Source organism: Panthera tigris, chromosome X, assembly GCF_018350195.1.
Source record: "Panthera tigris isolate Pti1 chromosome X, P.tigris_Pti1_mat1.1, whole genome shotgun sequence".
NCBI classification, from domain to species: Eukaryota; Metazoa; Chordata; class Mammalia; order Carnivora; family Felidae; genus Panthera; species Panthera tigris.
This window is the reverse complement of record NC_056677.1, coordinates 11,223,835-11,248,271: the sequence shown is the minus strand read 5'-3', so window position 1 is coordinate 11,248,271 and position 24,437 is coordinate 11,223,835. Positions and strand designations below refer to the sequence as shown.

The window sequence follows — 24,437 nt, the reverse complement described above, 5'->3', positions numbered from 1 at the left end:
TTGGCCTGGGTTATAAGAGAGAGACTTTTCACTGTTTGCTACTACTTAAATGGTTTTATGTAAGCATTTGTTACAGGTTGAATCATGTGCCGCCCAAAAGATACATTGATGTCCTAATCCATGGTACCTCAGATTGTGACTTTGTTTGGAAATAGAGTCATTGTAGAGGTGATTGGTTGAGATGAGATCATACTGGAGTAGGGTAGGCCCCTAATCCAATATGACTGGCATCTGTAGTTTACAAGATGTGAAGACCTAGGAAGAACTCAGTGGTACACTGTGGGCAGAGATTGGAGTTACGTAGTTGCAAGCCAAGGAATGACGAAGATTGCCAGCAAACTACCAGAATCTAGGAAGGACTCTTCTACGGATTTCAGAGGGAGCCTGACCCTACCTACTTCTTGATTTCAGACTTCTGACCTCCAGACCTTTGAAACCATACTTTTCTGTTGTTTTAATCCACTCAGTTTGTGGCATCTTGTTTTGGCAGCCTTAGGAAACTAATGCAAGACTTATCTATTACATTAGTTTTAAATTAAAAAAAAAAAAAAGGGTGGGGCGCCTGGGTGGCTCAGTCACTTAAACATCTGACTCTTGGCTTCAGCTCAGGTCATGATCTCAGGGTTTGTGAGATCAAGCCCTGTGTCGGGCTCTGGGCTGACAGTGTGGAGCCTACTTGGGATTGTCTCTCCTTCTCTCTGCTCCTTCCCTGCTTGCTCTCTTTCTCTCTCTGTCTTTCTCTCTCAAAATAAATGAACATTAAAAAAATGAAGGGTATTTTGGAGGAAGCAAGGTAGGCTATTGTGAAAGCCATGAAAAAACAGCAAGATGTTTGCATAGACTAAAGGCAGATGGTTGTCAGTGTTAAATATTCTGTCCTAAATATCTTAATTTTATCAAGTTTTTTTTTTTCCATTTTCATTGCTACCTCCCTATTCCATGCTGCCATTATTTCTCACCTGGACTTATTTCAGCAGCTTTCTAACTTGCCTCCACGTTTTTACTCTTGCTTCCTTCCAGTGCTGTTCTCCAGACAGCAGCCACAGTTGTCAAAGCACAAATCTGATCGCAAAAGCCACTCATCATCTTTCCATTCTTTCGGTGTTCATTCAGTAGCTTCCCATTACTTGTAGAATAAAGATCAGAATCTATATGTGGCATGTATGGTACACTGGTGTCATCTAGCCTACCTCATGACTTTAGTTAGGATTCTCTTCTGTCCCTGTTGACAGTAGTCATTGACATCCCATCGTTTCTTCAGGCACAGCATTGTGCTTTCTGCGTCAACCTCTGCACATGCTGTTCCCATTACCTGTGCTGCTCTCTTTCCAGTCCTACTTTCATTCACCTCATTTCATGCTCAATCACCCTTCAGATCTCATTTGAGATTAATTTACTTGCTCATAGAAACCTCTGACCCTCCAAGACCAGGTTAAGTCCCCCTGGTATATACACTTTTGTAGTACACTATGCTTCTTTCCACTGACTATAATTTAATCACTAACTAATTATAGGCAGGTACTGTGGTTAACTCCAATTTGAAATCAGGACTGTTAACTCCAAAATGTAAAACCTTGTACTCTTAGCTTCCTCATGGACAAAGTCCATTTTCTGTCTCAATCAACTTGATGTCCCATCTAGCATAGTACTTTCACATAATTGGTACTTAACTAATATTAGCGTGTTTTTTTTAGAAAAAAGAAAACATGAATGAATGAAATGTAGTTTTAAGAAATTTAAGTTAAGAGCAAACCTTGGTGTGTTTGTATGTGTGTGGTAAAGGGGAGGATTTCCATATTACATGTCACATTGAGAAGCTTGTACTTAATTCTTTAATCAGTGGTTTTTAGACTTTGAAATGCAGTGTCTCAAAATTTAAGAAGTATGAGCTTAACAACAGAGGGGACATAGCAGAATGTAGAATTAGTGAGCTGGGATATGGGTCAATGGAAAATAACTCAGACTGAAGCAGAGAAAAAAAGAGTAGAGTATAACAGACGTATGAGACATACTCAAATAGTTTAATATTCATATAATTGAATTCCAAGAGGAAAAGAGATTGAGACAAAAACATGATTTGAAAAGTTGAGAATTTGGTTCAAACTGTTGAAAGATCAACCAAGAGATTCAAGAAACTCAGAAAACTCCAAGTAGGAAAAAAAAAGTAGGAAACCACATGCGAATGTGGAAAAACAGCTGATAAACAGGGACAAAGTCAATTAGAAAACGTTAAAAGTAGTTAGAGAAGAAAGGTACATTTCCTTGAAAAGAGCAACAGTATAACTGACAGCCACCGAAATGACTGAAATCAGAAAGCAATGGCATTTCATTTTTAAACTGCTTATAAAAATGAGCATAGAATTCTATATGTAGCAAAAATGTACTTCAAAAATGAAAATAAAGACATAGAATTTATTGCTAGCAGGCCTACTCTAAAAGAAATATTAAAAGGATTTCTTCAGGCAGGACCAAAATGAAACTGTATGGAAACAAAGATGCAGAGGGAATTGAAGGACCTATGAAAAGATACATAATGGGTAAATTCTACATGAATAAATATTGTATAAAACAATAATTGTCATGTCTTGAGTTGAAATCATTTGTACAACTTAAATGCGTGACAACAGGGGAGTGACGTCACCAAGATGGTGGAACAGGAGACCCAAGTCTCCATACCCCCACAAAGAACAATAACCAGACAGCTATCCACAAGTGAAAATAGCTCTGGAAGAGCTCAGGAGTCCACTTAAGAAGCCTCAGCAACACAGGTGCCCTGCTCCTGCACGCTGCCAGCCTGACTTCTGTCACTACTGTTCACGTGCCTGCAGCTAACCCCCGTAGCCATATGAGTGCACAGTGACAGCTGCCTGTGTACCAGGAGATGGTCCTGACCCGTCATAGGTTCTACACTGTCTCCTGCACTAGTGGTGAGCCTCTGCAGCTGTGCACCTATATGCTGCTTGCTTCAACTCTCATCATTGATCCCCACTGCTGTCTGTCTGTCAGCCCCTATAGGAGCAAGAGTGCACATCAAAAGCCTCACAGCTGCTAGGGCACCAGGAGCCGGCCCTGACCCGGTCACAGGCCTGTATCAACACGTATGCCTGCGGCTAGACCCTGCAGATGTATACCTGCACGCCAATGGCCCTGATTCCTTTCATTGAACCCTGCCGTCATGTGTGTACCTTTGGCTAGCATCTGCAGTTATGCAAGGGCACACTAAACACCCTGGGACCCTCCAGATACTTATGTGTTCACAGTTGGTCCTGGCCTCTGAAATTGGCCTTGGCCCTTGCCACTGCTTGTATGCCTGCACCCGGCCCCTGCCACCACACAGGCACCTATAGCCAGTTCCCACAACTGATCATGTGCACGCCACCAGTTCTGCTCCCTTGCCTCTGGACTTGGAGGTTCCACTAAGGAACTCAACACCCATTGTAGCCACCACAGACACCTTGCACCTCTCACTGCAAAGGATCATACAGTTGTCAATGTGGAAAACAGCTGCCTGAGCTGATGAGACACCACCCCGCTGCCCAGCCCCAGAGGTACCACATGCCTCCACGCTTGGAGTCCCACACACTAGACCAAAGGCCACAGCATGCTCCGGCATGTCTTGACCTACAGATGAAGGTTTTTTCTTAGCTAAAGTCAGTCCATAAAGTCTGGAAGAAGTGATTGCTTCAAACGTATAGACACATACCACAAGGCTACATGGATTGCTGTGAGTCAGGGAAACATGACAACACCAAACTTCACAATAAACTTTCCATAACTGACCTCACAGAAATGGAGATCCACAAGTGTCCTAACAAAGAATTCAAAGTAATTGTTCTGAAGAAACTCAGAGAAGCTCACAGAACTACAAAAGAACACAGATAGAAATTCTAACAATCAGGAAAACAAAAGAACAAAAGGAGAAGTTCAACAAAGAGAAAACATTAAAAAGACTAAACATTTTGGAGCTGAGGAATAAAATGAAAATTTTAAAATGCAAAAGAGAGCTTCAATAGCATACTCAGTCAAGCAGAAGGAAAAAAAAAATCAGCAAATTAGAAGATAGGCCATTTGAAATTACCCAGTCAGAGGACAAAAAAAGAATGAAGAAAGCCTACGGGACTATCGAACAACATTAAGTGAAACTATGTTCACATTATAGGAATCCTAGAAAAAGAATAAAGAAAGGGGCAGAATGCTTGTTTAAAGAAATAATGGCTGAAAACTTCCCAGATCTGGGGAAAGATATGGGCATACAACTCTATGAAGCTCAAGGGTCCCCCAAGCAGTTTCAGCCCAATGGAGACTTCACTGAGATACATTATAATGAAGCTGACAAAAGAAAGGAAGCTTGTCACATACAAACCCCGCCCCCAGGTTCGAGGGAACCTCCCTATAAGGTATCAGCAGATTTCTCAGCAGCAACTCTGCAGATCAGGAAAGAGTGGGATGATATATTCAAAATGTTGAAAGGAAAAAACTGCCAACCAAAAATACTTTATCCAGCAGTTTTCCTTCAAAAATAAAGGCTAGATTGTTACATTCCTAGACAGACAAAAATGAAGGGTATTCACCACTACTAGACCTACCTTACAAGAAATACTGAATACCTCAAGTTGAAAGGAAAAGATAACTAGTGACATGAAGTCATATGAAAATATAAAACGTACTGGTAAAGGTAAATGTATAGTCAAATTCAGAATGCACTACTATTGTAATAGTGGTGTATGAATCACTTATAATTTTAGTGTAAAAGTTAAGGGACAAAAGTATTAGAAATAACTAGCTACAATAATTTGTTAATGGATACAAAATATAAAAAGATGCAAATTGTGACACCAAAAATATAAATTGAGAATAGACTGTTAAAAATATAAAATGTTTTATGTAAGCCTCATGGAAACCCAAAAGCAAAAACTTATAGTAGAAACATAAAAAGATGCAGAGAAGGGAGTCAAAGCTTATCACAATAGAAAATCATCAAATCACAAAGGGAAAAAGCAAGAGAGGAAGGAACAAAGGATCTATAAAACTTCCAGAAAATGGTGGTCAAAATGACAATAGTTGAGTCCTTACCTATCAATAATTACTTTAAACAAAAATGGACTCAATTGTCAAATCAAAAGATGTAGAGTGGCTGAATGCATAAAAAACAAGACCCGACTATATGGTGCTTACAGGAGACTCACTTCAACTAAGGACACGTTTAGGCTGAAAATAAAGGGATGGGAAGAAAGGTACTCTGTGTAAATGGAAACCAAAAAGGAATAGTGAGAACCACACTATGTCAGACCAAATATAATTTAAGTCCAAAATGTAGTAAGAGACCAAGAAAGTCTCTTCTGACAACCTCTTCCGAAGGTCACTCCTGAACTACCAATAGGTCAAAGGTCATTATATAATGATAAAGGGGTTAATTCATCAAGAGAAAGTAACAATAGTAAATATATATGCACCCAACGTCAGAGCAACTACATATATAATTATTAGCAGATCTAAAGGGAGAAATAGAGAATACACTAATAGTAGAGGACTTCCATACCCCACTTTCAACAATGGATATATCATCCAGTCATTAAGCAAACTTTGAGCCTGAACTACTCATTAGACCAAATGGACCTAACAAACATGTGGAAAATCCCATGCAACAAGAACAGAATAAAATTCTTCTCAAGGGCTCATGGAGCATTCTTTAGGATAGATCATATGTTAGGCCACAAGTCTTAACAAATTTAAGAAGAATGAAATCATATCAGTGTCTTTTGACCACAATGGTATGACTAGAAATAAATAACAAGAGAAAATCTGGAAAATTCACAGATAGTGGAGATTTAACAACACATTCCTGAACTACCAATAGGTCAAAGGAGAAATCAAAAGGAAAATTAAAAAATATTTTGAGACATACAAAAATGGAAACATAAGATTCCAAAACTTGCAGGATGCATGAAAAGTAGTGCTAAGAAGAAAGTTTATAGCAATGAGTGCTGACATTAAGAAAAAATAAGGATCTCAAATAAACAACTTTATACCTCAAGGAACTAGAAAAAATGAGAACAACTATGCCCAAAGTTAGTAGAGAGGAAGAAATAACAAAGATCAGAGAATAAATAAATGAAATAAAGACTAGAAACACAGTAGAAAAGATCAATAAAACTAAGAGTTGGTTTTTTGAAAAGATAAAATTGGCAAACTTTTAGCTAGACTAAGGATAAAAAAGAGGAGACTCAAATAAAATGACAAATGAAAAAGGAGACCTTACAACTGATGCCACAGAAATAAAACGGATTATAAGAATCTACTCTGAACAATTATATGCCAACAAACTGGATAGTGTAGAAGAAATGAATAAGTTCCTAGAAATCTACACTCTAACAAAACTGAATCATGAAGGAATAGAAAGTTCAAACAGACCAATAGCCACAGTGAGGATTGAGTAAGTAATCAAAAAACCTCCCAACAAAGAAAAGTCCAGGACCAGATGACCTCACCAGATGACCTTTAGTACCTTAAATACTAAATATTTAAAGAAGAATTAACACCAAACTTTCTCAAACTCTAACAAAATATTGAAGAGAAGGGAACACTTCCAAACTCATATGAAACCAATACTATTCTGATAAAGCCACACAAAGACACCACAAAAAAACTACAGGCCATTGTCCCTAATGAATATAAATTAAAAAACCCTCAAGAAGATACTAGCAAACTGAATTCAGCATCACATTAAAGGATCAAACACCGTGACCATGGGATTTATTCCTGGGAAGCAAGGATGTTTCAACATCTGAAAATCAATTAATATAATATCCTCATTAACAGAATGATGGATAAGTATCACACGATCATCTCAGTGGACACTGAAAAAGGATTTGACAAAATTCAACATCATTTCATGATAAAAACTCTCACCAAAGTAAGAATAGAAATAAATGACTTCAACATAACAAAGGTGATATATGACAAAGCCACAGCTAATATCATCCTCAACAATGAAAGGCTGAAAGCTTTTTCTCTAAGATCTGGAACAATACAAGAGTTCCTACTGTCACCACTCCTATTCAAGGTAGCACTGGAAGTCCTAGCCAGAGCAATTAGGCAAGAAAAAGAAATAACATTCAAATTGAAAAGGAAAAAGTCAGAGTATCTCTGTTTGCAGTAACGTGATCTTATATATATAAAAATACAAAAGACTCTACTTAAAAAAACCGTTAAAACCAACAAATGAATGCAGTAAAGTTGCAGGATACAAAATCAACATACAAAAATTAGTTGCTTTTCTATATACTAACAACGAACTATCAGAAAAAAGATATTAAGAAAACAATCCAATTTTTAATAGCAACAAAAAGAATAAAATACTTTGGAATGAATTTAACCAAGGAAGTGAAAGATCCATATACTGAAAACTGTAAAACATTGATGAACAAAATGAAAGAACTCATAAATGGAAAGATATTCTGTGTTACGGATTGGAAGAATTAATAATGTTAAAATGTCTGTTCTACCCAAAGCAATCTACAGAATCAGTGCAATCCCTATGAAAATTCCAATGGCATTTTTCACAGAAATAGAAAAAAAATTCCTATAGTTTGTATTGAGCCACAAAACACCCCCAAATGCCAAAACAATCTTGAGAAGCAACAAAGCTGGAGGCATCACCCTTCCTGACTTCAAACTATATTACAAAGCATAGCAATCAAAGCTGTATGATACTAGCATAAAAACAGACATTTTGAACAAAGATGCCAAGAAATACACAGTGGGGAAAGGAAGGATAGTTTCTTCAATGAATGGTGCTGGGAAAACTTGATAACCACATTCAAGAGAATGAGATTGGTCACTTATTTTGAACTATACACAAACATCAACTCAAAGTTAAAGACTTAAATGTAAGACCTGAAACTGTAAATCTCCCAGAAGAAAACATAGGGAAGACGTTCTTTGACATTGGTCTTAGCAGTCATTTTTTTGGAATTGATACCAAAAGCACAGACAACAAAAGCAAAAATAAACAAGTGGGACTCCATCAAACTAAAAAGGGAAGCTAAGGAACCATTAACAAAATGAAAAGATAACATACAGAATGGGAGAAAATATTTGCAAACCATAGATCTGATAAGGTGTCAATATCCAAAATTAGAAGGAACTCCTACCACTTAATTGGAAAAAATCTGATTAAAGATAAACAAAGGATCTGAATGGACATTTTTCCAAATAAGGCATACAAATGGCTAACAGGTGCATGAAAAGGTGTTCAACTTTTTCAATCATCAGGGAAATTCAAATCAAAACCACAAGGAAATAGCATCTCATACCTGCTAAGATGACTGTTATGAAAAAGACAAGAGATAACAAGCATTGGTGAGGATGTGGAGAAATGGGAATCCTTGTTCACTGTTGGTGGGAGCATAAATTGGTACATCCACTATGGAAGATAGTATGGAGGATCAACAAAACATTAGAAACAGAAATTAATTAAAAATTTAAAAATCATATGATCCAGCAATCCCCACCTCCGGGAATTTATATCCAAATGATATAAAATCACTCTCTCAAAGAGACATCTGCAGTCCCATTTTCACTGCATCATTATTCACAGCAGGCGAGATACAGAAACCATGTAGGTGAGTTCTGGGCTGCAAGTCCCTTCAGAGAGTTGCAGTGGATTGGTTGTGCACTGTCTGGTGTGAAGATAGCTTTCCTTTTCCCTTTGGGGACTGCGAGGTAAGGCCTTTGTAATTCTCTGGTTGGGCCTGAAAAATCACACAGGTTTTTTGCCACAAGTTGGATTCCTTAGTTTCCATTGTAAAATGGGGACTATAAATGACAGTATACATATAAAATGTTTAGGAAACACCTGACATGTAGTAAACTCTCAATAAGTGTCGGTATTGTTATTTTAACGTTACCATTATTATTATCTTTGACTTAAAACTCCTTGTTGTGATCTTGCATTCTGTAGTAAGAAATATATATATATTTGGTCTTTGTCCCCATTTCTGGCACAGAGCTTCTGTGCTTCCAATTCCAAACCCTTGGAATTTCCTGTGATGAGAATGATGAAGGGTTTTTTTGTTGTGTTAATGAGGTGACTTTTGGACTTAAGGATGTCAGTGGAGCCAACTAGGTGATTAGAGGGTTGGAATTTTCAGTCCCCCCTACTGATTTCCAGGGAGGGAGAGACGGGCTGTAGATTTTGTTCAATTACCAAGGACCAGTGCTTTAATTAATCATGCCTATGTCACAGAGCCTCCATAAAAACCCAAAAGGAATGAGTTCAGAGAGCTTTGGGGTTGTTGAACACATGGGGATTTGTGGAGATGACATGGTCAACACTACAGATGACATGACACTATATACAGAAAATGCTTAAAGAGCACCAAAAATCTAATAGAACTGATAAATGAATTCAGCAAAGTTGCAGGATATAAAATCAATATACAGAAAATCTGTTGCATTTTGAGATACATTGATAATTGATACATTGATAATGAAGTAGCAGGAAGAGAAATTAAGAAAACAGTCCCATTTACAATTGCACCAGAAAGAATAAAATACCTAGGAATAATCTTAACCAAGGAGTTTGAAAGACCTTTATGCCAAAAACTATAGAAACATTGATGAAAGCAATTAAAGATGACACAAACAAATGGAAAGACATGCCATGCTCAGATTGGGAGAACCAATATTGTTAAAAGGTCCATACTATCCAAAGCAATCTACAAATTTAATTCAATTCCTATCAAAATACCAACAACATTTTTCACAGAACTAGAACAAATAGTCCTAACATTTTTATGGAACCACAGACGCTAAATAGCCAAAGCAATCTTGAATAAGAAGAACAACACTGGAGATGTCACAATCTCCATTTCAAGATATACTACAAAGCTATGATAATGCAAAAACTATGGTACTGGCACAAAAAGAGACACACAGATGAATGGAACAGAATAGAGTCCAGAAATAAGCCCACATTTTTATGGTCAACTAATCTATGACAAAGGCAAAAATAAACAATGGGAAAAAAAACAGTCTCTTCAAATGGTATTGGGAAAACTGGACAGCTACATGCAAAAGAATGATACTTGACCATTTTCTTACACCATACACAAAAATAAACTCAAAATGGGCTAAAGACTTAAATGTGAGCTCTGAAGCCATAAAATTCTAGAAGAAAACACTGGCAGTGACTCTCGACATCAGCCGTGGAAACATTTTTCTAGATATGTCTTCTTTGGCAAGGGAAACAAAAGCAAAATTAAACTATTGAGACTATTCCAAAATAAAAGGTTTTGTACAGTGAAGGAAACCATCAAAAAATGAAAAGATGACCTACTGAATGGGAGAAGATATTTGCAAATGATATATCCAATAAAGGGTTAATACCCAAACGATATGAAGAACTTAACCAAAACATACAAATAATCCAATTAAATATGGGCAGAGGAATGAACAGACATTTTTTCCAAAGAAGACATACAGATGGCCAACAGACACATGAAAAGGTGTTCAACATCACTAATCATCAGGAAAATGAAAGTCACAACAACAGTGAGATATTACTTCACACCTGTCAGAATAGCTCAAATCAAAAATACAAGAAATAACAAGTGTTGACCAGGATATGGAGGAAAAGGAAACCTTGTGCACTCTTGGTGGGAATGCGAGCTGATGCAGCCACTGTGGAAATAGTATGGAGGGTCCTCAAAAATTTAAAAATACAATTACCATACAGTCTAGTAATTCCACTACTGGGTATTTACCCAAAGAAAACAGAAACACTGTTTCAAAAAGATACGTGCATCCTTATGTTTATTGCAGCATTATTTACAATAGCCAAAGTATGGAAATAACCCAAGTGTCCATTGGTAGGTGAATAAAGAAGATGTGGTGCGTATATACAATGGAATATTACTCGGCCATAAGAAAGGATGAAATCTTGCCATTTGCAACAACATGGATGGATCTAGAGGGTACTATGCTAAGTGAAATAAGTCAGTGAAAGACAAATACCATATGATTTCTCTCGTGTGGAATTTTAAAAGCAAAAATGAACAAAGATAAAAGAGACCAAACCTCAGACTCTTAACTATAGAGAACAAACTGGTGGTTGCCACTTGAGAGGTGGGTGAGGGGATGGATGAAACAGGTGAAGGGGATTAAGAATACACTTATTTTAATGAGCACTGAGTAATGTATAGAATTGTGGAATTATTGTACGCATGAAACTAATATAACAGGATGTTAATTATACTTGAAAAAGAAAAAACCCAAACGCACATGCCCTTTGACAAAGAAATTCTACTTCTAGGAATTTTTAAAATTCCTGAGATATATTTGCAAACTTGTATGTATGTGTATGCATGTGTGTGCACACGTACACAGTTGTTTACTTTGCCATTTTAGTAATGTCAAAAAAATGAGAACTGAATGGAATTGGTTAAATAAATTGCACGCTTCCATTCAGTGGTGTTCTACGTACCTGTACAAATGGAGGTTGCTCTCTATGCAGTGACATGGAAAGATATCAACATTTTTGTTCAGTCAGGAAAGCAAGATACAGGATATGTATGGTGAATTACCTTTTGTGGTAGAGACTGAAAAAATGTGAGTATGTTTTCCAGCGTGCTTACATTTGCATATATCTGGACAGCTGCATAGGAAACTTTGGGAGGCTAAGTAATGGCCACTATGGAATCTAGAATCTACGATGGCATTTCTATGGCAAAAGATGTGATTAAGTTAAGGAGATCATCTGGATTATGCAGGTGGGCTCTAAATGCCCTCACAAGCACATTTGTAAGACAGAAGCAGAGAGTGATTATACACAGAAGAGGAGAAGGCTCTGTGGCCAGGGAGGCAGACATTGTAGTGAGGCAGCCACAAGTCAAGGGATGCCAGAAGCTGGAAGATGCAAGGAGCAGTTTCCTTTAGAGACCTCTGGAGTGAGCGTGGCTCAGGCGACATCTTGATTTCCTCTCAGTGATACTGAGTTCAGACTTCTGGCCACCAGAACTTTGAGAAAATGAATTTCTGTTGTTTTAAGATCCTGAGTTTGTGGTACTGTGTTGCAGTAGCCGTAAGAAAGTAGTTCAGAAACTAACAAAAGTAATTACTTCTTTGGAGAATTAGGTGATTGAAACACAGTGGTGGTAGCCAGATTTTTCATCAGTGATCTTTTTATAGTGTTTTGTTTTTTACAAGATGAATGCATTTATGTTTTCAAAATGTAAACTGTTAAAACATTAATCTCTCATTCAATTCAAAACTTTCCCCCTCTTCCCAGCTCTGGCCTGGCCCCCAGTTCTGCAGAGCAGCAGTAAGGAAGAGGAATAGGCTGCATTCTGGACCTTCCCGTGCTCTGCTGTCCTGGCCGGCGCCTGACACGGAGACTAGCGGGATAGAGCAGTCCCTCTGCATTGGTAGCTGTTGGTACCTCTGTCACAGAAGCACATCCTAAATGGAGGTTCGCTATTTCACAGCTTGTGTGTATGAGCTTTTTGGAGATCTTTCTGGAGGCCTCAGCAGTGCCACATTTCACGATCAAGGTGAGAAATGACTTCTTCTGACTTCTTTAACTCCTGGCTTTTGAATCTTGGGAAGCAGTATCTAGTATCTTTTCCCATACTGAACAGTGGATGCCTTCTCCTCTTAATATTTACACAAACAAAGGAATTCAGTAGATTTTGCAGAACAATGAAGATCAGTTGCAAGGTCACCACCCACCACAGGCACTCCATTCAATGTCTGCCTTAACAGGCAATCTGTTACACAAGCAGTCACAAAGTTCTGCCATTTTGATTTCAAAGTATTTCTCAATTCCATTAATTTTCTTGGCCACTACCTTGTTCAGGCCACATCTTTCACTTGGATTATTCTGGCAGCTTCCTAACGCCACCCGCCTTTGTTACTGCACTCCAATCCACTCTCCAGATGGTAGCCAGAGTACTCTTTCCAAACACAAATCAGATCACGTCACCTCTTTGTTTAAAACAAGTCCAGTGCTTCTCATTGCCCTCCTAGTGAACCCTTGACGTAATTTTACAAGACCTTCATCATCTGGCCTCTACTTACTTCTCCAGCCTTATGTGATCTTCCCTTGCCTTCCCTGCCACCTACCTGTCCCTTTCCTTCACTCCTAGTCCTGTCCTCGTGTCTTCCCAAAACAGTTTCTTGCTACCCCCTTGACCTAGTTTGAAGGAGGAGAGAATGTCCCCATGACAAAGAAAAGAAAAATGCCAGGATGCCCTCATTTCTTCTCACTTTGAAAAATTGCATCTCTTCTTATTTTTCTAGTATTCTCCTAAATAAGCTGGAGGTAGCTGGTGGTCACTGAACCAGTCACTTAGATGACTAAGTCATCACCTGTCTTTATGATGACGAGGCACTAGACACCCGTGGACCTCAGCTCTTGGAGTTTCATGGGCCCCGAGCTGATTAAGAAAAGCCCCATTTAATATCACTTTACATTAGTTTAACGTGGCCTGGTTATGTGACTATATAAATTTGTAGCAGACTAAAAGAGAACTGGAATAAACACCTTTTAAAATAACTAGGCTAAATAGATAATAAATTATATTAAATATTCTTATTCCCTGTTATGTTCATGTCATAGGTTATAACTATATGTCAGCTGTATAAGAGAGGGTTAATTTGTTAGCAGCATTTTCTGAACAAGTGTTTTAAAACATAATGAAAACAAGAAATTAGACACTTTTATTCCTGCTTTACTGGCCTTTATCAAGCTAATACCCTCACCATGGAACTTCACTTTCCATAAGATTTTTTTTTCTCTCTCTTTTAAGGATTTTCTGTAATTGAGACACATAACTTATTACTGAACTGTGGTGTGATTGTAGTGTATTTCAACTACATTTATGTAGTAGTTTCTTACCTAAAAATAATATTTCAGTCATTGTAGACATGATGAAGTTTTGAGAATCAAAGCTGCTTATGGTACAATATCCTAATTTTCTATATCTCCTTTATTCTTTGTAGTAAGAAGAGAAAGTTATAGTAGACCAAACTTACTATGACACCTTTAGTAATGCAATGAATAGAATATTTTAGACACTCTGAATATATATCTAAAATCCATGATTGGGACGCCTGGGTGGCTCAGTCGGGTAGGCATCCAACTTTGGCTCAGGTCACGATCTCACAGCTCTTGAGTTTGAGCCCCGCGTCAGGCTCTGTGCTGACAGCTCAGTGCCTGGAGCCTGCTTCGGATTCTGTGTCTCCCTCTCTCTCTGCCCCTTCCCTGCTCATACTCTGACTCTCTCTGTCTCTCAAAAATGAATAAACACTAAAAAAAATTTAAATCCATAATCAACATTAATTTCAGAAAATATTAAGATTCTCATCACTTGGCTTGACATACTTGTGGAATTCTTTTGAAGAGGATTATATAGCTAAGAAGGGAAGAATGCATACAGTATAAAATCATATTTAAAAACTTTTTACATCATTTTAGACTTCTTAAGAGTTGCAAAAATAGGACGGAGTTCCAGTGTACTATTCCCCCAACGTCTCCTTATGTTAACATCTCTTATAATCATAATAAAATTCATTCTAACAATAAAAACACTATTTTCATATAAAGATCTGTATGCTGGGATTATTGCCATCTGTCTTTCTAGTTATCATTTTTTAAGTTTATTTATTTATTTTGGGAGAGAGAGCGCGTGTGCACACGCACGAGTAGGGGAAGGGCAGAGAGAGAGGGAGAGAGAGGGAGAGAGAGAGAGAGAGAGAGAGAGAGAGAGAGAGAGAGAATCCCAAGCAGGGTCTGCACTGTCAGCACGGAGCCCGACTTGGGTCTCAAACTCACAAACCACGAGATCATGACCTGAGCTGAAACCAAGAGTTGGATGTGTAACCAACTGAGCCACCTAGGTGCCCCTCTAGTTATCTTTTTAAATTTTTTTTCTAGTTATCTTTTTTAGATTTAAAGTTCAAGAAGGTAAAATATAGGTCGAATTGTATTTGTGCCCTAGCAAAGGTTATTTATTACCACCACTCTACTTAATAGTTCAGTTATTTCTGATACTATATTTTATTAGGTTTCATTCATTTATGTGATGTTTTTATTCTGTACCTCCTATGGATTAAACTCTTACAAAGCCCCTGCTCTCAATGAACTTCCCTTCTAGGTGGGAAACACAAAATGATAGAACAAATGAGATGGACGATTACAATACCAACATGATGGATGTGATAATGCAATACAGTTAGTTCAATAGTTAAGGGAGCATGAAAGACATGACTCTAGTCTAGTCTTGGAGAATCCACAAAGAGTTTCAATGAAGTGGCTTTAATTTGTGACATGAAGGAGAAGTAGGAAGTATACCAGTAAAGAATGGAAGGAAGATTACTTCAAGCTGGGGAACAAGAATGGGAAAGGCTGGGAAGTGAGAGATGGGGGAGGGAAGGTGAGAGGGGGAGAGAGAGAGAGAGGGAGGGAGGGAGGGAGGGAAAGGGAGAAAAGTCTTTGCCAAAAAGGGCAAGTAAATTAGGAGGATAGGACTAGGAGAGAAGGAAAGGGACAGGTGGGTGGTAGGGAAGGCAGGGGAAAATCACATAGAAAGCTTGAGAAGTAAGTAGAGACCAGATGACGAAGGTCTTGTAAAATTACACCAAGCGTTCACTAGGAGGGCAATGAGAAGCACTGGACTTGTTTTAAACAAAGAGGTGACGTGATCTGATTTGTGTTTGGAAAGAGTACTCTGGCTACCATCTGGAGAGTGGATTGGAGTGCAGTAACAAAGGCGGGTGGCGTTAGGAAGCTGCCAGAATAATCCAAGTGAAAGATGTGGCCTGAACAAGGTAGTGGCCAAGAAAATTAATGGAATTGAGAAATACTTTGAAATCAAAATGGCAGAACTTTGTGACTGCTTGTGTAACAGATTGCCTGTTAAGGCAGACATTGAATGGAGTGCCTGTGGTGGGTGGTGACCTTGCAACTGATCTTCATTGTTCTGTAAAATCTACTGAATTCTTTTGTTTGTGTAAATATTAAGAGGAGAAGGCATTCACTGTTCAGTATGGGAAAAGATACTAGAACACCATACTGCTTCCCAAGATTCAACGTTAAGGAGACCTGTAAACATAGGCCAAAAAGACCTCTTTGAGAACTAGGCGTAAGGTGGGCAGTGACATCTTGTGAATATAATGACTGAAGAAAGGGGGCTGCTGAGTAGCCCCCGAGACGACGGTTTTGGAGTTTATGGAGAAGGGCTGGTTTGGGCACAGTCTGCAATAGTGCTGGAGGCTCCTTCAGGCCTAACTTCCTGGTCTGTTGTGGTACAGGATGTGGCACTCCTCAGAACCTGAGATGGGTGCTTGACCAGTCTTTCCAGCAGCAGTCAACTGTACAGGACCTGTTCACAACAGCAAAATTGTATGAGAACTCTGTCAGATACCAATTCTCTAGTTGGTCCTCCACTTACATGAAGAAGCAAAGCCATCCTTCCCACCCCGATCCTACTCCTTGGATTGGGTAATCCCTGGAGGTCATGGTCAATTATGGGAAGATGTGATGTAGAGGGAGGAAGTAGACTTGCTGCTACCAGGAGGAGTGGAGTCTTGAATTTATAGTGGTTCTTATCTGTATTGTGCCCAGTGATGGTGAAAGAGGTGATACTGGTTCTATTTGGGTGTTCGGAGTGAAGGAGAAGGAGGAGTCGAGGATGTTTCTTAGGATTTTGTTTTGGGATCTGGGTCAACAATGACACCAGTCCCAGATGTATGGAATTCGTTCCCCCTCCCTATTCTACACTTGGCTGGGCTTGTATGTCTTTATGCAGGCACTAGACAATAACTAACATTTGCGTAGCAGTTTCCCATTTATCAGGAGCTTTCCCACACATTATTATATGTGATGATACCCAGCTCCCTGAGAAGTCCACCAGGAAATCCACTATTTCTCTTTCTCATGATAAGGAAATGAAAGCTCAGAGAGGTGGAATGACTTGCTCAAGGTAATAGAGCTAAGAATTCCAGCTCTGAACCCATTTCTTGTAATTCATTCATTCTCTTGCTCATTTGTATATTCATTCTTTATTTCTTTTTTTATTTTTTTTTAACTTTTTTTTTAATTTATTTTTGAGACAGGGAGAGACAGAGCATGAGCAGGGGAGGGTCAGAGAGAGGGAGACACAGAATCTGAAACAGGCTCCAGGCTCTGAGCTGTCAGCACAGAGCCCAACGTGGGGCTCGAACTCACCGACCGCGAGATCATGACTTGAGCCGAAGTCGGCCGCTCAACCAACTGAGCCACCCAGGCGCCCCTCATTCTTTATTTCTTACACAAGTGTTTTTTGTGTGCTTCCTACACCAGTTGGTGGGCTAATCTCCGGATATATAAAGATATGCGTGATATCCACCCTGCCCTGAAGGACTTGCACAGGCAGATGTGTTCATGCGTAAGAAAAATGCAAGCAGATTTCTCTAAGAGAGGAGGGGTGTTGTAAGGGCACAGAGAAATTCATGTGAGGCAACTCTATTTTCCCAGAGTTGGTGTTTCAACTGGCACATGGATGACGTATAGGAGATGTCAGATGGAGGAGAAAGAAAGACACTCCAGGCGACTGCTTTTCCTTATTGTGCATTCCATGGTTCTCAGATTTCAGAATCTTGAATGTCATTGAGAGAAGTGTGAAGTTAATGAGACCAAGTTCTATCTTTTATGAAAAATTTAGGAGGAGAGAGCTAAGGATTGAATTGAGGGAGAGCATTGTTTTGTGCAAATGATTAGATTTAATGAGTAAATTCTTCCTTAAAGGTCTTTTTTTTTTTTAAGTGAATTATGCAATAGAAAGAATTATATTTCTAAAATGGGTAATTTTCTCTATTATATTTCATGGTTTGAACTCAGAATACTGCGTTGTCCTTCAAATTACAAGGGCAGGGAAATAGAGGTGTCATAACTAACAAATATAAAATTGCAGTTGTTTGCCAGAGTAGCGTTAAAAATGTGTTGTTCGAGCAGGTAAAAATATGGTGGTCCTTTTGATCCTTCATGGAAAATACTGTGACATTTCTATGGAAAGAGAAGTTACAAAGTTAGACCTTTCTATCCTAATTCAATTTGAGCACTACTCCTTTCAAAAGTTAAATGGTATACTGTATCATCAGTTCATATCGAACTAAATGTCTTCTGAACTTTCTTGCATCGTAATTTATGTTTTTTCTCTGCCTCTACCCCCATCTCATGGCAACAGCGTATGGGTGAGAGATCAACCCCAACTTCCCTCCCTGAACTCCTACACTGCCTCCAGCACCGTCACTAGTATGTACAGGAAGATATCTCCATTACCCCATCTCCACCCAGCCCCAACTTGTCTTTTCCAAGATAGGATCTATTTACTTTGTTATTGTTAGGAAAAGTAAGATCTTCCTTGAAGAACATTTTTATAAACGGCGAATGAAACTTCAAGGAAACAGGATAGAATTTAGACTGATCTATTGCCAAGGCCAGAACACTGTCGGTGACACTGTACAGGACTCCTATTGTGGTGTAGGACAGAGGCGCTGCTGCAGGCAGGCCATCTGGAGTTCAGTCCTGGCTGCGAGCCTAGCAGTGCACCCTTCCAGGGCATCCCACCTGGCTTGTATCTAGCATGTGAACACCTAGGCCTTTGTCTGAATAAATGTTGGCTGAGTGAATAAGGCCATGGAACAGAGCTCACCTGTCTGGTTCAGTCTCTTTGCCCATTGGAAGCATTCCTTTGAAGACTTCTCTGTCCCTAGAAATGTATTGTTCCTGGATGGCCCCTTTTCTTTTCACCCTACAGACCTCCCTGGGTGATCTCGCTCAAATGGTTTGACCTATCATCTATTTATTGGTAAATAATAAATTTAAAATTTATAGCCTCTTTTTCTGTCTCCTTTCCCCTTCCCTCCCTTTCTCTCCTGTCTGCTCCCCTTCTTCCCCCGCCACCCACCCTCCTCAACTCTTGTTCTCCATAATAATTGACCCATTACATTCCCAAGAGTTCAACTGTTATCTCAAGAATCTGTGAAGTCCAGGGGCACCTGGCTGACTCAGTCAGTAGAGTATGTTGTAGAGATTACTTCAAGATAGATAGATAGATAGATAGATAGATAGATAGATAGATAGATAGAAGCAAAGTCACAGAAATGTTCTTTTAAAACAAGTCTATGAGGGGCGCCTGGGTGGCTCAGTCGGTTGGGCGTCCGATTTTGGCTCAGGTCATGATCTTGCGGTCCATGAGTTCGGGCCCCACGTCGGGCTCTGTGCTGACGGCTCAGAGCCTGGAGCCTGTTTCAGATTCTGTGTCTCCCTCTCTCTGACCCTCCCCCGTTCATGCTCTGTCTCTCTCTGTCTCAAAAATAAATGTTAAAAAAATAATGATAACAAAAAAATAAAAAAGATTAAAAAAAAAAAAAAGTCTATGAGCTCCTGAAAACCACTCTGGACTTGAGCCAGGGTTCTTCTTTGTCCCACCTATTCCTCAGTCTTGTCAGTTCTTCTAGCCAGCAAACAGCTTCTAACATCATTGCTTCTGCCTCATTCTTTCGTCCTGCCTCCACCTCCAGACCTCCTTATTTCAGAGCTTATTCACTGTGATAAACTGTCCATTTGTCTCCCCGACTTTGTTATATTTTTTTTCCTGTTTTGATTTCGCTATTCTGTTATAAATTAGTCTCCCTAGAACTCTGTTTTCATCATGGTATCTTCTTCTTTCTTGGCAGCTAGTATAGAGTGGCTCTGTGCTCTGTACTAGTGCATACACATTTTCCCTCCGAGTACTCACAGTCTGCCATCCGTGGGCCTCCTGTCACCTGGCAACCCTGCCTCCCATCCCTGAAACTCACCTCTAGACCTGCACAGCCTCACACGTAGCCAGTAATCGCATGTATGATTGAACCCTTGGAATTTGTCCTGTAGGCCTGAGGAATTGAGCCTTTAATTTATTTCATTTTAATTGCTTGACATTTAGATTTAAAACTGAAGCAGTTTGTTACTATGGATGTGAACATTAGCAAAATGATTTTTGGTATTTGATTCATTTACTGGAAAACTTTTAAGTATGTTTGGAACAACTTGGGTATATGAATTCATCTTTTCAATTAAAAGTTATATAATATCTAAGTGTAGATCAGATGTTTCTGATGAATTTAGCATCCAAATTGAGATATGCTCTAAGTGTGAAATACACCTTATGGGGTGCCCCGGTGGCTCATTCCTTAAGCGTCTGGCTCTTCATCTTGGCTCAGGTCACGATCTCACAGTTTGTGGGATCAAGCCCCACGTCAGGCTCTGCACTGACAGCATGGAGCCTGCTTGGGATTCTGTCTCTCCCTCTCTCTCTGCCCCTCCCCAGCTCATGCACACACCTGTGTGTGCACACGCCTGTGTTCACTCTCTCTCAAAACAAATAAATAAACTTAAAAAAAAAGAAATACACATTGAATGTCAGAGACTTAGTATGAGTAAAAGAATGTCAAGTATCTCAATAGTTTTTGTATGTTGAGTATTGTATATTGAAATAACATTTTGAATATATCAAATTTGAGAAGATATATTTTTATTTTTATTTTTTTAATGTTTACTTATTTTTGAGAGAGAGAGAGCGGGGACCCAGGCGTCCCGAGAAAATACATTTTTAAAATCAATTTACAGGCATACTTCGTTTTACTGTGCTTCACAGATATTGTATGTTTCACAAAGTGAAGTTTTATGGCAACCCTGCACTGAGAAGTCTTTTGATGCCATTTTTCCAACAGAATTTGCTTGGCTTGTGTCTCTGTGGCACAGTTTGGTAATTCTCACAATATTTCAAACTTTTTCATTATTATTCTATTTGTTATGGTGATCTGTGATCAGTGATTATGACTCACCAAAAGCTCATAGGATGGCTAGCAATTTTTAACAATAAAGTATGTTTCCATTAAGCTTTGTACTTTCTTAGACATAATGCTGTTGCATACTTAATAGACTACAGTATAGTGTAGACATAACTTTAATACGTACTGGGAAACCGAAACATGTATTTGACTCACTGTATTGTGATCTTTGCTTTATCGTGGTAATCTGGAACTGAACCTGTAGTGTCTCTGAGGTATGCCTATAATCTGCTGCATTTTGCTTTTCTTAATGGGGCTACTAGAGAATTTTAAACTACATGTGTGGTATGCATTATATTTTTATCAGACAGTGCTACTCTAGAATAATTGGGCCATTTTCTGTATTCTCCCCTCCCTTCAACTTAGATTTTTCAGGGCAGGCTAAATTTTTAATATTTCCTGTAACCACCGTCTCCTACTTCTTCATAAATAACTCGTACTTGTGAGATAACCCGTACAAATGAATGCTTTAGAAAATGTGCTTGAGGCTTCCATCCCTTTCAAGTGTTTTCTCATCTTGTTCTTTGCATCTGAGGCATCTTTGTTTTCTTTTCCAAAGTCTGTATATTCTCTGGGTCCAACATGGGTGACCTGTGCCACCTTACCTCTGTGCATCCTTGACCATTTGCCATGGGTTGATGTTTCTTATATCTCAATTTCCAGAGCACCTAGAGTTAGTTTCCACATCCTAAGACTCGTTGCCACACCCCACACTGCTTTGCATTGCTCTGATTTCTTACATGTAAATTGTTCCTTCCCTTCCAGACGGCTTAGTCACTTGAGTCAGGCATCATGCTTTCTCTCTTCTTTGACACACCTACCAGATGTAAACTATTTTTTTTTTTTTTTTAGAAACACAGAAGCTCAGTAAGGATCAGTTGATTAGTAACTCAGTGCAGGAAAATTCGGTATAGTCGAAGTACATCCTTATTGAGTTTCCAAATATTAAATTTGGCAATTTTAATTAAGAAATATGTTTATATTTTTTAAGATGTGCCATTGTGGAAGAAGAGCTTGCCATCAAGTCAGCCAACTAAGGCTTTAGTTCCACTTCTTCTCTGGGCGCCTAGAAACCAGATTGGCTAATCTCTAAGGTATATTGCAAATTACATATTTTATAAGTCTATGATGGAAATCTTTCTCAACTGCTTTACACAGTACTCTGAATTTTTTAAAATAGAACATGCTGAACAGAAATTAGCATTTTTTAAAATGTCAGAGTCATTATTAGGAATGTCAATTATTATGCACTGACAGTGTGATGCAGCCAAGGGGTTATTGTGATATGTGGGGCTGCTTACTCTCCAGAGCATGTGGTTTTTATTTTTTAATTAATGTTTGCCATTTAATTTCCTCTTTTAATGTCAGACTGTCACCCGTCACTTATTGCTGGTGCCAGTTCTGCCTGTATTAATACCTTTCCTGTCCTCATTACACCTAATTTGGGACTTCTAACCTAAGGTTGTTTGGGGGAACCCAGTAATGATAAGCTTGTTTGACTTATGTCTGAAATTGGTCATTTAGTCCCTCAGCAACCATTTACTGGGTGCCTGTACCTGCGTGTGAGGCTCCAGATGGTGCAGGGGCTAAAGAATTAATAGTTTATGAACTCTCTTGATAACCTTGGGGGATTTCCCAGTGAGAAAAGTATCTGAACTTTAGTGCAGAGCTTCTGAAGGATTTTTTCTTCACTTCTCAGTTTCCAGTCCCTTTCCTGATGGCCAAGTTTCCCAGACAAGACACCTATAGGTAATACGGGACTTAATAATAACAGTGCTTAATCAACAAGGGAAGGAACTCTCCCAAGAATAAGCAAAGAGACACATGAGAAAGGGCAGAAAGTCCAGAAATAGATTCCATGTATATACGGGAACTGGGTTTATACAGAAGTAGTTTTCCAAAACAGAGAGAAAAGGATGAGTTATTTATTGTCTCATTTAATTCTTACAATAAGCTTGTGACCCAGGTAGCATTCTTCTCCCCATTTTATAGATACAATAAAGGAGGGGTTCGGAGCCTTGCCCAAAGTCTCAGTGATAGATCTGGGATCTGGGAGAAAAAGCATTATTTTTGGTCTATTACTACCCATGCTCATACTGGGCTATTTCATGTGTCAGAGGATCTGAACCCTTCATAGTGGTCAAGGAATGCAAATAGAAAAGCACTTCTCAACCAGTTCTCAATTTCACCTCCCCGGGATATTTAACAACATCTGGAGACATTTTTGGTTTGACAACTGTAGTGGGAGGGATGCTCTTGGCATCTAGGAAGTGGAGACCAGGGAGGCTGCTAAATGTCCTGCAACAGAGGACAGCCCCCAAGAATGATCTGGCCCAAAATGTTGATAACGCCGAAGTTGAGAAACCCGACAGTAGAGAGAAGAAAACTCAGAGCCCTTCACTGGTAATGTGGGTTGGATTAAAATAAATAGTGCATTTGACATCTGTTTTTTATTCCTTTTTTTTTTTTTTTGGTCATACCATGCTGAAGCAGGAAACAAGTGGGAAGAGGATGGGAAAAAGCTTCTTATGCTTAGAAATACCTGGAGACATTGTCATTGTATCCTTCCTATAGGAATACAAGTAAAATCTAAAGATCTGCTATGTATGTGTGGTAGACATTACTAATATTTGCCACCAGGATTTCCGATCTTTTTTCTTGTGGTTGGGGGCACATGCCCTCTTGAAGTTACATGTAGTCATGTGACTGAAATGTGAGTTATGGATGGAAGCCAGTCTATGATGTTCCATATTCTCTTCCTAGACCACAGTAATCGTGGGAGTGTATGTTGGGATGGAGAAACCAAAAAATCTAAGCAGTGTGGAAAACTGTGCCAACACGTGGAGAACAGCAACCCTGCCCAGTCTTCGAGATCTGCTAAAGACTTTGAGTAAGAGAATCTTTTGTTGTTACACCACTGTGAATTTTGGAATTATCACTGTAGCATATCCTAACTTATCCTAATATATCCAAGTTAATTAGCAAGTAGTTTGCAATTCTCGAACCCAGAAATTTCCGGGATGTTACTTCTGCCTTTGGAATCAGGATATATTAATATTTCATATACGTATTTATTCACACTGCTTTCGCAAATTCTGATTAGCACTGAGGTCCTAGCAAGATGTTAGTCTTTATAAAACTCCAGTGACTGTGCAGTAAGCACCAAATGTTCTCACATATCGTTGTTGGGTCTGTATGTGAAAGCATATTTTTTTAGGCTTTGGAAATACATTTTATGTCTGAAATGATTTCTTTCGGCATTAGAATACGTTCTGAATTGTGACATCCCCAGCTTGATGACTTTTACCTGTTTATTCTATAAATTCTATTATGTAAGATATAAGGTAGATTTTACTTAGTTTCCTGAATTTCTTGATTAGAAATTGTGAAGATTCTAGGACAGTGGTAATCAGCCTCTCCCTCTTCTCTTCCAATCACTTTACTCTTTGTTTCACCGTAATTTGAATCAAAACTATATCATTATTTCTCTGACCTTTTGGAGACAATACACCTTAGTCTCAGAATCCAGAGGCTAGAGACCAATCTTTTCTTTTCAAGTTATC

At 38.9% G+C, this 24,437-nt stretch overlaps 1 protein-coding gene across 2 annotated transcripts in view; it reads left to right on the top strand.

Annotated features, from left to right (window-relative positions):
• Positions 1-24,437, top strand: part of FANCB (FA complementation group B) — a 92,388-nt gene that overhangs the window by 37,742 nt on the left and 30,209 nt on the right. Inside the window, exons 9-12 of one of the 2 annotated variants that reach the window (XR_006213496.1) lie at positions 12,290-12,551; positions 21,866-21,968; positions 22,574-22,623; positions 23,638-23,764. Coding sequence is in view for 1 of the 2 variants with exons in the window: in XM_042974827.1 (XP_042830761.1) it covers positions 12,290-12,463 (174 nt within the window). In the remaining variant the exon portion in view is untranslated. Of the gene's footprint in view, positions 1-12,289; positions 12,568-21,865; positions 21,969-22,573; positions 22,624-23,637; positions 23,765-24,437 lie in introns of those variants that run through there. The other variant, XM_042974827.1, reaches the window with a different exon arrangement.